At 42.5% G+C, this 15432-nt stretch overlaps 1 protein-coding gene across 6 annotated transcripts; it reads right to left on the bottom strand.

The window, feature by feature from the left end:
* Nucleotides 1-421: 421 nt before the first annotated feature.
* Nucleotides 422-5293, bottom strand: LOC139702354 (C-type lectin domain family 10 member A-like). Of its 6 annotated transcripts, none has more exons than XM_071603339.1 (12): nt 5186-5293; nt 4964-5078; nt 3904-4016; nt 3087-3259; nt 2340-2453; nt 1863-1958; nt 1709-1780; nt 1556-1627; nt 1346-1432; nt 1101-1252; nt 921-1027; nt 422-794 (listed from the first exon to the last, which is right to left on the bottom strand). In XM_071603339.1, exons 4-12 carry the CDS (start codon nt 3151-3153, stop codon nt 638-640), a joined length of 924 nt encoding a protein of 307 aa, XP_071459440.1. In that variant the 5' UTR covers nt 3154-3259; nt 3904-4016; nt 4964-5078; nt 5186-5293; the 3' UTR covers nt 422-637. The 6 variants fall into 6 exon arrangements, with proteins under 6 accessions (XP_071459440.1, XP_071459438.1, XP_071459439.1 ...); XM_071603337.1 differs by having other exon boundaries at nt 3087-3242; XM_071603338.1 differs by having other exon boundaries at nt 3087-3178.
* Between the last annotated feature and the right edge of the window lie 10139 nt (nt 5294-15432).

Raw genomic sequence — 15432 nt, 5'->3', positions numbered from 1 at the left:
TCACTTCTCTTTCATGGTCCAGGTTGTCCTCATGTGTTTAGGGACTCTGGGTTGTATGTACTCATGGTATTTGTCACCTGTCTCTGAATGCAACTTGTGGTTACTATCATGGAAGCAGCAGACACCAGTCAGTTTTAAAGTATTTTGAAGCACTCAACAAATGAGGGGGTTCAACCCTGGGGTTTCTGCTGAAGTGGGTGGTCTCCATTAACAAGCCTGTCTTGTAGCTGAGTTTCATAGAACAGAATAACTTGCCCAAGCTCAAAACCTGAGAATAACAAAACTGGGCTCCTAACCAGACCATCTGGCCCCAAACCCATTCAGTTCTCATGATGCTTCGACCAAGCCAAGTCTTCCCAATGCCAACCAGGCCCCTCCCAGTTCCTAATGCCCACTAACCAGACAGCTGTTAAACAGAATGTTTAAATATATTTCTTTTTTTTATTCCTAAAAAAAAAGAGAGAGAAGTCAACAATAAGCTTCACACACTGCAGAAAGTATCATGGGTTACAACTTCCCCCTCCTTCAAAATCACTGTACTCTTAAAATCCTAGATGAAAATCTCCAAGAAGGTGGAGACTCCCACATAGGAGGATTTCCAATCCCAGACTTTGGCAGCTTAAGGCGAGGGAGACTCCTAGCTGGTCTTGCCCAGCTCTATCTCACAGATCCAGTGGTAGGGCCTCCGGCAGACATCATCATTCCAGCGACCATCATTGGAAAAGCTAGCACAGTCCTCACCTCCTCCCATCCCATGCTCCGTCCAATCATCAGGCTGATTTGGACTCCAGTACCTGCAGACAAGAGATAGCTGTGTACCCAGGGAGGTCAGATTCAGCCACATTCCCATGAGCTCCTCCCACCTTCCAGAACACAGGCTAGGAAGCCAGATCAATCCCAAGGAGAGGACACATACTCACTTGAAGCCTCTCTCATAGTCAGTCCCATCCACCCATCTCCAAGGTCCATTTTGGTCAGTGAGGCCCATCCAGGAGGGCTCAGAGCCCATGTGCTTCTCAATGAATTTCTGTGAAGAAAACAAAAGGTTGATGACCTTTCCCTTACATCAGACAGCCAATAAGAGGAGCTACAAGGCTTACCTGCTCTTCTAAGGAGGTGACCACCACCAGGTGGGAGTTCTGCAACTGGCAGTACTTGTCAGCCTCAGGCCAGGAATTGCCAGATTGAGAGAACCAGTAGCAGCTGCATTCATGTTCCAACCAGTCAAGGGGGCAGCAGGTTTTTGCAGAGCCTGAGGGAAAAAAACGGGGTGGAGGAGCTGAGGAATGGCCTAGTGCACCATCAATGGTGAAGTGGAGCCAGCCAAGCCTGCCCAGCTCCTCACCATTGTTCTTGAGGATGGCCAGCTGGTAATTAAGGGATATTACATTCTTTGTCAATCGTTGTACTTGCAGGACCACCTCAGATTGACCTGAAACACAGACACAGGGGGACTGATGAGAGTACTTTGGGTGTGACCACTACTCAGGCACTAGGATCTTCTTATGCTCCCACAAATACATCATGCCAAGGTACACTGTAAGAGCCATCTGACCTGCTTTGAATTCCTGCTTCTGTTTCTGCAAGCTGCTCTCCACAGAAACCACCTTCTGGTTCAAGCTGTGGGCTAGGGGGGAGAGGGCTCAGCACCAGGATGCTTCTCCCATGCACACCCTTCCATATGCTTTTGGAGAACAAGGTCTCTCACCTGCCAGCAGTTCCTGCCTGTGATCCTCCACCTCAGCTTTCAGAGAGGTTATGGTTTCTTGCAAGCTCTGACCTGGAGGAAACAGGGACTTGAGATCAGGAGTCAGTCCACACACACATACACCCAGCCCAGACCCCACCTGAGCTCAGCTCACCATGGGAGGTCAGTGCCTGGACATTGGCCCCTGTGTCTACACTGAAATTGCTGAAAGTTGTCCTCAGGGTGCCCAGGTCCCTGTGTAACTTGGAATCTGATGAAGGGGATGAGATGATCAGAACTAAGATTGATCAGGTCCTCTCTGCCAGCACAAGGCAGGATCCTTTACACACATTGTCTCATTCAGTCCTCACAGCAAGCCAGAGGGGCAGGCACTGTGGTTATCCAATATCACACAAGAAGGAGAAGAAATTCAACTACAAAACCCAACTAATAAGTGACACAGCCAGCAGCCATTCCAATCATGGCTCCTTCACTACCACTGTTCTCATCAACCACCCAATTATGACCCCTCAGTGGTGCCCCACACTGTCCCACTGTGCCCATCATTGCTTCTGCTGGGGTTCTTGCCATTACCCCCATCCCTGCTCCACCACTGTACCCCATGATTTCTGTGTACCCCTGGAGTACCCACTTTGGGATCCAATCACACAGACCGCCACCAACAGCAGGAAGTTGAGGCCCAATGATAACAGGATGAGGCGATGCTCAGAGCAGATATACCAGAGGCCAACCTGGGGTGGAGGTGCTGAAAGACAAAGGGTATCAGGAAAAGGGAGATCTAGGACATACCAGAGACAGAGGAGGGGGCCCAGGGAACTCTCTGGGGTTATGCTGGGGGAGAGCAGGAGGAGGACTATGGGGTGAGGACAGACCAAGCCTTTGATCCCTCACCACCAGCACCAAGTCTCCAGCGACATGAAACTTTCATACCCTGAGAGACCCATATACCCACCCCTAGAAACCAGAGTGCACATAAGCAGACTTAGACATGGACAATGGAGAAAAGTTAAGTCTCATCATCAGAGCTAGGGAGGGTAGCACAAGGACCCTGACAGTGTTGGAGTCAGCTAGACCCATAGCAGGTTCACCTGCATCTATATGATCAGGTGAACAAATTTCCAACTACCTGCAAAGGATACCTCTCATCCCCTCCCCATAGAGCACAGGAAACCAGGTCCACAGAGGTCTTCCCTATCCCTGTTTTTCTGAAGACCTTGAGTCCTCTTCACATTGGGATCTCAGAGTCCTAGGACTGACTCCCTCAAAGTGGGAGACCCAACATTGCACATGGTAAAGGTGAGACGTGATGTGACAGTAGCAATCCTGCTAGACATACGAAGAGTGCACTTAGCAGAGGACACTTCTCTTTTCCTCTTACCTTTTCTGATCTCCTGGTTTTTCTCCTCACTCCCTAATTGCTGGAGATCTTCATACTTCATTACCATGCTTGGACTAATGTAGCCTCCGTGTCTGTGAGAGATGAAACTAAGAGACCTGGGCCCAGGCTGGCTGGGTGCTATGGCCAAGGAGGAGGCTGAAACCAGGGAGGACCTGACATAAGAAATGAGGTTCCTCAGGAGAATGAGCCCTGGATTAGGGCCTGAGTTTGGAGTTCAGGTTACAAGTGGAGTCAGAATTGAGCTTTGGGCCAGAATCAAGTTCAGTTGGGTTTACCATTGGATGTGAAGTTGAAGCTAAATCTGTTGCTTTGACTGGGCCTAAAATTGGACTGGACTTGAGGCTGTGACACATGCCAGAATTAGGCATCAGAAGTCACCTTGGAGCCATGGATGGAACTGGACCTAAGCTTGGCACTGAAACTGGAAATAGAATATGGCTGAGGTTCAGTTTGGGGTTGGGCTCAGGGTTGAGATTCAAGTTGGATCTGGGGTTGATGCCGAGGTTAACATTACAAGAGGAGCTGGGTTTGGGGCTTAGGCTGAAGTTAGGGCTGAGGATCAGACTGGAATTGGGCCAGAGATGGGAACTGTCACTGGGGATTATGGCTGCATGATACAATCTAGAATCCAGGGACAGGAATAGAGTCTCAAGTCTCCACTTGGTTGTTAAATACCATACTGCCCCCATCATATTCTTCCCCTTTTCTCCTACCTAAGACCCAAAGCCCCCTCTCCCTGTTTCCTCTAACCCATTCCCTGTCTCCTTGGGCCCACTGGCATCCCCAGCCCAGTTACCTGTGGGAAGCCTGGTGTCTGGATTCGTGGCCTCGTTGTGCAGCAATGACTACAAGGTGGCAGGTCACTCAGAGCAGCAAGAACTAAATCCTGGAGAGCTGGGCTGGGAGGGACTATAGGAGGAGCCATATAGATGATGGACTCCTATTGGTCTTTGTGCCCCAAAGCCCAGGATTCTGAATTTGGGGATCTTCTTCCTCAATTTGGACAGTAAATAATATTTAGAATAAATTTCAACTGGAACACAGGCACAGATGGCATGTGGGGGAGTTGGGCAGGGGACCAGCTTGCTCTCATCCTGCAGGGTGTGTCTACCACCTTTCATTATTCCAGCTCCCCTGACTACTTCATTTTTATTTATGTGTGAGAAAGAGCTGGACCAGAAGGGACCAGGCTTGCCTTTCACTCTGCCCCACCATCCTTTCCTTCCCTATCTCTGGATTTCCCAGAATTCTTGGTGTCTCCATCTTTGTAGCGCCAGGTCCAGAGGAGCTTATTCTTTGCTTTTGTTTAATGCTAGCCTGAATCCCTAGTATCTGAGCATCCTCTGAGTCCTCCACCACGGAGCTCCCCAACTCCAGACTCACTCTCCTCACTCCACCAAGAGGGAAGTAAGAAGGGGATGGAGAATAAAGAGGATGACCTGGCTAGAATGAGAGAGAAGGAGTCAGGAAAAGCAATAAATTTTATTAAGCATCAAATCTGTGAGAGTATTATGCCAGACTCTTCCCTTCTATTAACCAATCAGTTCCCATAAGTACCTTGGGAGGCATTTTAGACGAAGAGTCAGAGACATTTTGTTATACATCCAAGATCACAAAGCCAGGAGAGAGAAAAAGAGATGCTGCCAAACATCCTGAATTGGTTCTCTGCACCTGCACTGTGCTCACAAACATGCTTCTATTTCATCCCATGAACCCTGCCAGTCCCCTTAAGGGGGCTGCCCTGAGTCCAAACACACATTCCTTTTAAGAAAAAGAAACCAGAGTAGAGAGAAGCAAAGCAGATACCTTGGAGATTATATTTTCTATTTCAATTGAATTGCATTCTAAGAACTTGCCTTTTTTATTATTGAATTCACAATGTATCAGGGATTTTTCTCCACATCCGTTCTCCATTGGGTTCATATGTGTTTCATTTCATCATATGTACCATCATATATTTGTGAAGCATTTCTGTACCGGTAAACATGTTAGTTGTTTTAGTCAGTTTTTTCGCTGCTGTGACTAATGGGTCTGATCAGCATAACTGTAGGGGAGGAAAAGTTTATTTGAGGACTCACAGTTTTAGAGGTCTTAGTCCATAGACAACTGACTCCAATCCTTGGGGCTCAAGGTGAGACAGAACATCATGGCTGAAGAGTGTCCCAGAGGGAAGCAGCTCATGTCACAGTGATCATGAAGCAGAGAGAGACTCCAACTCCAGATACCCCATATATTCTCCATAGCCACACCCCACCTGCCTCTAGTTACCAATCAGTTAATCCCATCAGAGATTAATTCACTAATTGGTGTAAGACTCTCACAATCCAATCGCTTCTCTCTGAAACTTCTTACATTGTCTTACACATGAGCTTTTGGAGGGCCCCTCATATCCAAACCATAACATTGGTTGTTTGCAGTTTGGTTTTGGCATATCCTCCATAGGCCCATGTGCTTGAGACTTGGTCCCCGCCAGTTTGGAGCTATTGGGAGGTGGCAGAACCCTTCAGAGGTGAGGCCTAGTACAAAGGCTTTGGCTCACCAGGGTGGGGGGTGGGGCATGTCCTCTAAGAGAGACCCCAATACCTTCCTCTTTCTCTTTTTTTCCCCAGTCCTGAGGTGACCATTTCATTTTGCCACATTTAATCACTCTGTAGTCTTGAAAAGCTGCCTCCCCACAGGTGCAAAGCAGTGTGGCAATTAATCATGAACTGAAACTCCTAAAACTGTGAGCTAGAATAAATCTTTTCTCTTATGAGTTTATATATTAGGGGATTTTCTATAGTGAAAGGAAGCTGACTAACACAGTGGGGTTTTGGAAGCTCATGCCAAGATGAATCTGGAGTGAGCTATTAACTAGGGATCAACACCTGGGAAAGCTTGGGGGACATGCAAAGTTGGGCCGAGGGAGACCTGACATGGTGTTAGCCAGCCACATAGGGAGTTCTGGAAGCTCAGACAGTATTGCCTCGGGAGTGGTCCAGCACTGGGCAGACAGGGGGACAATTTTGGAAATCAGATTCCCTCTTCCCCAGGGTTGTTTGCTACTGCTATTTGCTTTGGCTGATGCTGCTGTCTTTTGGCTTAGTGACTTTCCTGAAATAATTCTATAAAATCAGTATTTGTCCTGGGTGACCACTGAGATCTCTGATTCTTTAGCTTAGTAGATACCTAATGACTACACAAAGATATTCTTAAACGCCTTGGAGTAGGTCTCCCAATCTTGGCCAGGGAGCTTCCTGTACATGTTGGGCATGCCTTCAGGGCCACAGCTGTGAAAACTCTCCTTTAGCTTTCACTTCCTGCTTGTGCAAAGCCTCAGGTCAGCCAGAAGTGAGAAATGGTGATTTTCTCAGATCTTCCTGCATGTATACAGCCCTGCACATGGGCCTGGCCTTCTAGATTCCCAAGAATACACTAGAGTTTTTCAAAGCCACTATGGAAATAGCACTTCCCAACTTTTCTTTTTAATTTTTTGGTTAGCCTCTCGTTTATCCCAGCTGTTATCCCAGTCATGAGCTGCTTTAGTGTTTAACAATTGTCAGATTGTTTTTGACAAATACCCTGGTAAAAGCTCTTTACAGTGAACAAGCTCTGAGTCGAGTACAATAAAGATGAATGTTGCAAGTGGGGGTTTCCAGGGAGCTTCCAGACAGGTCAAATAATAATTCTCCTGTAATGGAGATGTTTGGATAGCTCCAAACCTATTCTTCTCCTCCAGTTGTTAGTAGGCTGCTGGTTTTCACAACCACCATAGCTGCTTGGCTATTGGTTTTCAGGGCTTCCATAGATTTGTGGGGGGAAAAAAAGAACAGAAATAGGAGAAGTGAAAACTACTATGAAACTCACTATTTCTATCAAAATTCAGATGCTTTTTGCAATTAGTTCAAATTTTTCAAGCCTTTGGCTAATTTCTGGAGTTCTGCAAAAAACTATATTTGATATTTTTCTACCTAGTATTCTCATTGCTTTTATGGAGGAGCAGAGTTTGGAAATCCTCACTCTACCTCTCCAGAAGTGTTGCCTCTTATCATATGAGTTTTAAGAGTTGTTTTTGTACTCTAGATGCAAGTCTTTTATTAGGCATGTGATTTACAAATATATTCTCATAGTCTGTGACTTTTCATTCTCTGGACAATGTCAGAATATTTAATAGATGTTTCTTCTACAATTAACAAGTTGCTAATGTAAAGTACTTCATTGTTTTTATCTTTTATCCAGCAACAAAAACATATGCTCTTATTCTTACTAATTCCTGCATTTATATACAGCATTTTATATCTTAGGGCTTTAGCTCCAAAAACTTTAAATAGTACCAATGAAAGCAGGCACCCATACATTGTACTTAATTTTTATATCATTTTATTTATATTATATTCATTTTATTGTAAATTTTATTCAAATGTAGTGTCCACTTAAAAGTACAGAGATAATAAATTTACTATTCAATGAATTTGCACAAAATGAACTCATGCAACCAATATCAAGTTCAAGAAACAATGTTGCCAGCATCTCAGAAGCCTCTCAACTAACTTGCAGTGATAAATACCTTCCCAAGGATACCCACCATGATGATATATAGCACTATACAATAATTTTGACTGTTCTGAAATATATATGAAAACTATCGTATAATAGCACACTTTTTGCTTGGCTTCTTTCAGGTAACATGATGTTTCTAATCCCATCCATGTTGTTGCATGTTCACAATGTATTCATTCCCATTGCTGCATGATTTTCCATATCACAGGCATGGCACAATTAATTAATCTAACCAGCCATATATGAGCATTTGGTTTATTTTCAGTTTTTCAATTTTGTTTTGGGGGTACTTGGGATTGAACTCAGGGGCACTCGGCCACTGAGCCACATCCCTAGCCCTATTTTGTATTTTATTGATAGGCAGGATCTTACTGAGTTGCTTAGTGCCTCACTTTTGCTGAGGCTGGCTTTGAACTCTAGATCCTCCTGTCTCAGCCTCCCGAGACACTGGGATGGATCATAGGCATGCGCTACCAAGCCCAGCCAGTTTTTCACTATTTAAAATAACACTATCATAAACATTTTTGTACCTATCTTTTGGTGAATTCATGTATACATTTATTTTTTATTTAGCCAGAAATGAAATTGCTGAGTCATAGGATATACATAGTACATACTGCCAGTACTTTCTGATGTGGTTATAACAATTTAAACTTTCATCAAAAATGTAAGTTATTCCTCATACTGTGAAATAATTGATTTTATCTTTTCCATTTTTGACACTTTGTGAAACAATTGATTTTATCTTTTCTATTTTTGACACTTTGGAGTGTCAAATGGTATCACATTAAGTTTTTTTAATCAACTTTTTTTATTTTAACATCTTTATTGAAATGTAATTTATATACAATTAAACTTACCTATATTAAAAATACAATTAAATTTTTTTTCAGTAAATTTGTGGAGATGTGTGACTACCATCAAAATCCACTTTTAGAACATTTTAGTCATCCAAATAAAATTGCCTACTCTAACCTACATTTAATCCTTGTTTCCATGCCAGCCTGATTCCCACCCCATTCACTTACCTTCTCTATTGCTTTGTCTTTTCTTTTTACTTATTTATTTATAATCAACTTTTTTTAATAATCAACTTTTTGATGTATAATTTACATACAGTGAAATACATCCATTTTGAGTATCCAGTTCTGTAAGTTTTAATATATGTATCCATACAAATAACCATCATAATCATGGTATGTCATAACAACAGACAAATTTCTTTTCCTAATATAACTCTCTGGCAAACACTAGCAAATGCTGTGCCAATCCTATAATTATATGAAATTCTATAATTTTAGTAACTGAGTACCTATAAGAAATGGTGTAACAATCATGCAAACGGAATACTGCCCTCTGGTGTTTCCACAAATTCTCCTGGGATCTAAGGTCTTAGTATTTTTTTCTCACTTTGTTTCTTTTTACTTTATTGATTTCTGCTCTTCATTATGTTCTCTGCTTTCCTCCTTTAAGTATAAACTGCTCTTCTTCTGATCTATTGAGATAGAAACTTAAATTCTTTGATTTTGACCTTACTTCTTCCCAAGTACAGTCAGCACGCTGTACCCCAGGGTTCCACACCCATGGATTCAAGTAGATTAAAAACACTGTAAGGGCTGGAGATGTTGCTTAGTGAGGGAGCACTTGCATAGCTTGCATGAAGCCTGAAGTGTGACCCTCAACACTGCAAAAAATAAATAAATAAATGTCTGTATTGACTATGTGCAGACTTTTTTCTTGCCATTATTCCCTAATCAATACAGTACAAAAGTCTTTTCATAGGATTTATATTCTATTAGTTATCACAAGTAAAGATTTAAAATGCATAGGGGGATTGCAGAGCTTATATGCAAATAGTACACTATTTTATATAAGAGTCTTGCCAATCCATGGATTTGGGTATCATCAGGAAGGTCCTGAAACCAATCCCCCTTGATACCCAAGATGACTGTATAAGCATTTAATGTTGTAAAGTGAAAATTTCATTCAATTAAAAATATTGCCTAATTTATCTTTTAATTTCTCTTGATCTTAGGAGACCTACAACTATATTGTTTAATTTCAAAACATTTGGAGATTTTCCCACATATCTTTTTTGTTATTGATTTAATATATTTACAACTTAATTTCATTTTGATGACAGAACATTTATTACTTATTTAAAAGTCATTAAACATTTATTGAGGGCTTCCAGCTCCAGGTGACACAAAGCAAACACAGTCTACTTTTTCTCTGCAACTGAAAACAACTATAGGGCTGGGGATGTGGCTCAAGCGGTAGCGTGCTCGCCTGGCATGCGTGCGGCCCAGGTTCGATCCTCAGCACCACATACAAACAAAGATGTTGTGTCCGCTGAAAACTAAAAAATAAATACTAAAAAATTCTCTCTCTCTCTCTCTCTCTCTCTCTCTCTCTCTCTCTTTAAAAAAAAAAGAAAACAACTATAAAATTTGGATGGAACACATGCATCAACTTTTGAAGATTCTGAAAAATAAATTACAATGGGTTTACTGGAGAAACACAACAGAATTTGTAGTTCCACTGAATTGGAAATGAGTTTATCATTTTATTCTTTCAGTATCACCCAGTTTAACTCAGCTCAAAACTTGGAAATGAGCACTTGGCATGGACAGAGGTGGTTCCAGAAAACACACTCTAGCTCTTACTTGATGACTAGAAATAGCAACTCCTAACACTCAGGGAATTATGAAAATCTGTGCCCCCTACCCCACTCCCTTATACTTAAGCAGTAATGGCAGCAGTGAGGTTACCAAAACCTTCCTTCCTATTTGGTGGAGTTGCAGTTCCAATAGCATGGGAGACCATTGCTTCTTCTATGTTTCTCTTCTTTTGTCACTGCAAGACCAATAAGGGGAGCTGCAGGGAAAAGGAAAATACCAGACACTCATGAAGATACCAGACACACATGTGCTATGAAAAATTATATCAAAAAGTTGTTTATGAACTCCAGGACTAACTCCATGGCCAGACATGTAATATTCTAATCCTACTTAGCATCCTGAAAACTAGAATTTAACTAATGGCCATGTTGTAGACTAACCACCAGGTGGCACACAGCCAGGACAGACCTGAAGAGCCCCCAAGTCCCCAAGACAAAAAAATGTACCAAAAGAGCTTAGATGGGAACTTACACTGGAACTTAACCTGTAGAGGTGGGTTGGAAATTGTAATCTGAGCCTAACTTGGTCTGTTGCCTGCTAAACAACAACAACAAAATCAGCATTCTCTGTAAAATTTAAACAAGACCCAGAATTTCATAACTTAACATTTAACATATCAAGAATACAATTCAAGGGCCAGGCATAGTGGTGCTCGCCTCTGATCCCAGCAGCTTGGGAGGCTGAGGCAGGTGGATCATGAGTTCAAAGCCAGCCTCAGCAATTTAGCGAGATGCTAAGCAAATAAATACAATACAAAAAGGGGCTGGGGATGTGGCTCAGTAGTTAACTGCTCCTGAGTTCTATCCCCAGCACCCTTCCAAAAAAAAGATGGGGCGGGGGTGCTGGAGCAATAGCTCAGTGGCAGAGCACTTGCCTAGCATGTACAAGGCACTGAGTTCAATCCTTAGCACCACATAAAAAATAAATAAGTAAAATAAAGGCATGATGTCCATCTACAGCTATAATATTTTTTTGAAAAAAAATACAATTCAAAATGAGTTGGCATATGAAGAATCATTAAAAGTTTAACCTGGATTATAAGACACAATAAACACCAATACCAAGATGACAAAGATGTTGGAATTTTCCAACAAAGATTTTAAATTAGATTTTAATAAAATGCTTGAGCAAGCAATTGATGACATTCTTTTTATTTTTCAAATTTTTTTTAGTTGTTGATGGGCTTTTATTTTTATTTATTTATATGTAGTGCTAAGGATGGAACCCAGTGCCTCACTCATGGTAGTCAAGCACTCTGCCACTGAGCCACAGTCCCAGTCCCAGAATTGATGACATTCTTGAAACAGATGTTAAAACAGAAAGCCTTAGAAATGAAATAGAAACTATAAAAAAGTACCAAATAAAAATGTTATGACTGAAAAGTACAATAAGTGAAATTAAATGCTCAGTGGTTGAACTTGGAGCAGAATGGAGATGACAAAGGAAAGACAGAGAATTTGAAGACAAATCAATAGAAAGTCTCCAATCTGAACAACAGAGAGAAAACAGTAGGGGGGGAAATGTAGAGACTCAAGGGCCTATTGCACAACCACAAAAGATCTAATGTTTGTGTTATTGCGGTTCTCAGAAGAAGAGGACAACCACAATATGTTACCAGCTCTGCTACTTCTGAGCCTGCCTGCTTAGCAGTAACTTTAGACAATGGACTTTCCTGAGCACTATACAAAACTCCTAACATTGCACATTGCAACTGTGGAAAAGCTGCATAGATGTTTCTAGTTTCTGTAACTTTCCTGAATACAAAGAATCATGCTTGCATAGTCTTTAACCCCATAATGAAACATGTAAATAAAGATTGCTGGCATAACTCTTTAGATCTGCTTCTCCATCAGGTGCAGCACCCCACTTGATCCCAGCTTTATCTTTAAAATCATCTTCATGTGTGAGTCTTTATTTTTCTTATCCCCTTTTGCCCCTCACCCAGAACCATGAGTTTAACTGTGCTGGTTGTGGTAGTTGGTGGCCCATACAAATCCAGATCCAGTCATAGGGGAACCTTTTCAGTCATTAGATGAGGGGACGCTCCCATGAAGCCTGCCATTTAAGATAACAAATCCTCAAGGTAAGGAGGTGGGGTGGGGGAGAGATTCCGAGTCAGGTGTAAAATATGGGAAATATAGGATCCAAAGAAAGGCATCATTATGTTTCTATCCTTAAAGATGTGCTTAAGAAAAGAGGTAGTTCTGTTAGAAGATCACAGCTGTTGCAATTTATAGAATACATTACTGAAACTTTTCCTGGGTTTCCTGAAGAGGGAACAGTTAGTTTAGATTTATGGGGGGAAACTGGCAAACATCTGCATGCAAGATATAAAGCTGAAGGCCCAGAAAACATGCCTGTACCTACTTTTAGGTCCAGGCTCGAGACTGCCTTAATCCAACTCATGAAAATATACAAAAGTCAGCTCCTAACGAAGCTTCTGATCTTGAAAACACTGTTAAATGTGTTATTGCAGCTCCCAAGAAGAGGACAAAGAAAGTGAAAGAAAAAGCTGAAGTTATGGTGGCAGAAAAAAATCCTCTGGTGCTTTTGAGGAGATTCAAGAAATTGAGCAAACCCCAAACAGGATAAGTCCAGAAAAATCCAATTAAAAATAAAAGTCAGAGAAGAGGCCTTCAGAGCATTCCCTGGAAGCAAAACTGGATTCCAGAGACAACTGATTTCTCCTCAGAGACCATAAAGCCAAAAAGGAGGAATCACAATATTTACAAAAAAAAAAAAAAAACTATCAACTTAAGAGTCTATAGCCAGAGAAAATATCCTTCAGGAATGAAGATGAAATAAAAGGCACTATCAGAATGAGAAAAACAAGGGAATTCATTGCCAGCAGACCTGCTTTAAGGAATGATGCATAAGGGGCTGGGTATATAGCTCAGTCATAGCTAGAATGTGCAAGGATCTGGGATTGATCCCCAGACACACACACACACACACACACACACACACACACGAGTGATGCAAGCTCCTCACAGAACAGAGAAGAGACTGGAAGGAAAGATGAAACATCAGGAATGAAGGAAGAACAATAGAAATGGTAAATGTGTAGGTAGAATAATGGACTTTCGTTCTCTTCTTGAAATATTTAAAATATACTTAATGGTTGAGAGGGGAACACACATAGCATGCATGGTATGCTACAGTTTTCAATTCAGGTGAAGTGTAAGTCAATTATAACATGAAGAGAGTATATTGTTTATTAAGACTAACATAACCAATGTTATGGTTTGGACAAGAAGGTCCCCTGAAGGTTCATGTGTTGAAGGATTGGCCCCTAGCTGGTAGCACTGTTGGGAGGTGGTAGAAACTATGATGTGGGGCATAACTGGAGGAGACGGGTCACTGGGGGGGCATGTCCTTGAAGAGTATGTCTTCTCTCTCTCTCTCTCTCTCTCTCTCTCTCTCTCTCTCTTTCTCTCATTCTCGCCAGTTGTGAAGTGAGCAGCTCTGCTTCCCCACACCATCTCTGCCATGATGTTCAGCCTCACCATAAACCCACAGTGATGGGGACCAAGCAACTATGGACTGCAAGCTCTGAAACCATGAACCAATATAAATCTTTCCTCCCTTAAGTTGGTTTTCTCAGCTATGTTGTCACAGTGACCCCTAAAGAGTTACTCTAAGGGGAAGCAAAGAAATGGGATGCTGAAGGGATACATGCCCTCCACACCATGGGAGTGATGAGAACTTATTTGTAAGCTCACGGGAATGATTCAGCATCAAGGGAAAACTTGCTGCAGAGAAGAGGTAAGCCCTGGAAAAAGTGAGTGGGTGCTGGCTTCATGGCCTTTGATAGAGGCAGAGAGTATGCCCCAGGGCGGTTTGATATATTTGAAAGTAAGAAAGTAAATAAATTGACTTAGTTGCTAAAGAAAGAACAAATCTCGGTGGTTTAGCACAAGTGTTTTCCTTGTTGTTCTCACAGCACCATCAAGTGCAGATCAAGTTTCCTCCCTGGAGTGACTCAGGGATCCAACTCCTCATCCATGGCTCTGTTGTCCTTCAGGCCCTCCTCATAGGCACTCTTGGGATTCCTTCCATCTGGCCAGCTGAGAAGCAAAGAGAAAGAGTGAGAAGGACCAAGCATAACACATTACAGTCCACTTCAGAAGTAGTGTAGGCCAGAACCCCAGTTACATTGCCCCAGCCAACCTGGGAGGCCAGGAAATGAAGGGTCCCTGCATCCATAACAGGAGATGGATCAGTGACTATCTAGCTATGTTCACCACAGGGACAAGGGGGTTGTTTTCAGCTAATTGCTGCCTTTTCCCAGTGAAATCAGAAGCAAAGTCACTACCTGAATGTGAGAAGAATCAAATCAAGGAAACAATGATTTTGGAGAGATTGAGAATGGATTGACTAAGAGGATTTGGCCAAGCAGCCTTGATGGTTCACTTGAAATTGGTCCAAATTTTAGAGTCGGGCAAGCGCTCATGTCAGGATGGTTTTTGTTATTGATTGTTGTTCTTTCCTACAGCCATATTCGGCCACTTGGTACAGGAATAGAGTAAGAGAAAAGAAGAATTTAACCGAAGTTGGAGTTTTGCCTGGCGAGAAATTGGGAAAGAGGAGCAAGGGAATTGGGGGTGTGGAAGGAGTGATTACAATGCTGAATCAAAGAGGTTAAGATCACTGATGAGGGGAGTCACTGACAAAAGAGTGAGAGGTCTTTTCCCACACAGGGGTAGCACAGTGGGAAAGGACAGCACAGAGCCCCTGCTGTGTCCTTGGGAGATCAGCTCACCAGAATAGCTGGCTGTATCCAGTCACAGGGAACACTGAGGAAGTTTTGAGTCCCTACACCTTGCAGGTCTTTCTACAAAACAGCCATGTTCAGGCAGGAATTTGGGCTTTCTGCCCAAAAGTCTAGCATGGCCACCCCACTGTCAATTGGAGGCGTCCCTGGAGGGAGCACGCGGTTTTGTATTCCAGGAGGTTGGAAAGTTGGCTGCAACAGCTATGGGAGGTAGGTTTTATTTTTCTCCATCAGTTTGCAAACCTTACCAGGCACATCAGAGCTGACTGGCAGTGAGCAGAGAAGGCTGGGAAGAAATGAGCTGGGGCTGGGGCTCAGGGGTAGAGTGCTT

Source organism: Marmota flaviventris, chromosome 17, assembly GCF_047511675.1.
Source record: "Marmota flaviventris isolate mMarFla1 chromosome 17, mMarFla1.hap1, whole genome shotgun sequence".
NCBI classification, from domain to species: domain Eukaryota; kingdom Metazoa; phylum Chordata; class Mammalia; order Rodentia; family Sciuridae; genus Marmota; species Marmota flaviventris.
The sequence above is the reverse complement of the archived record's forward strand: the minus strand, read 5'-3'. Positions and strand labels throughout refer to the sequence as shown.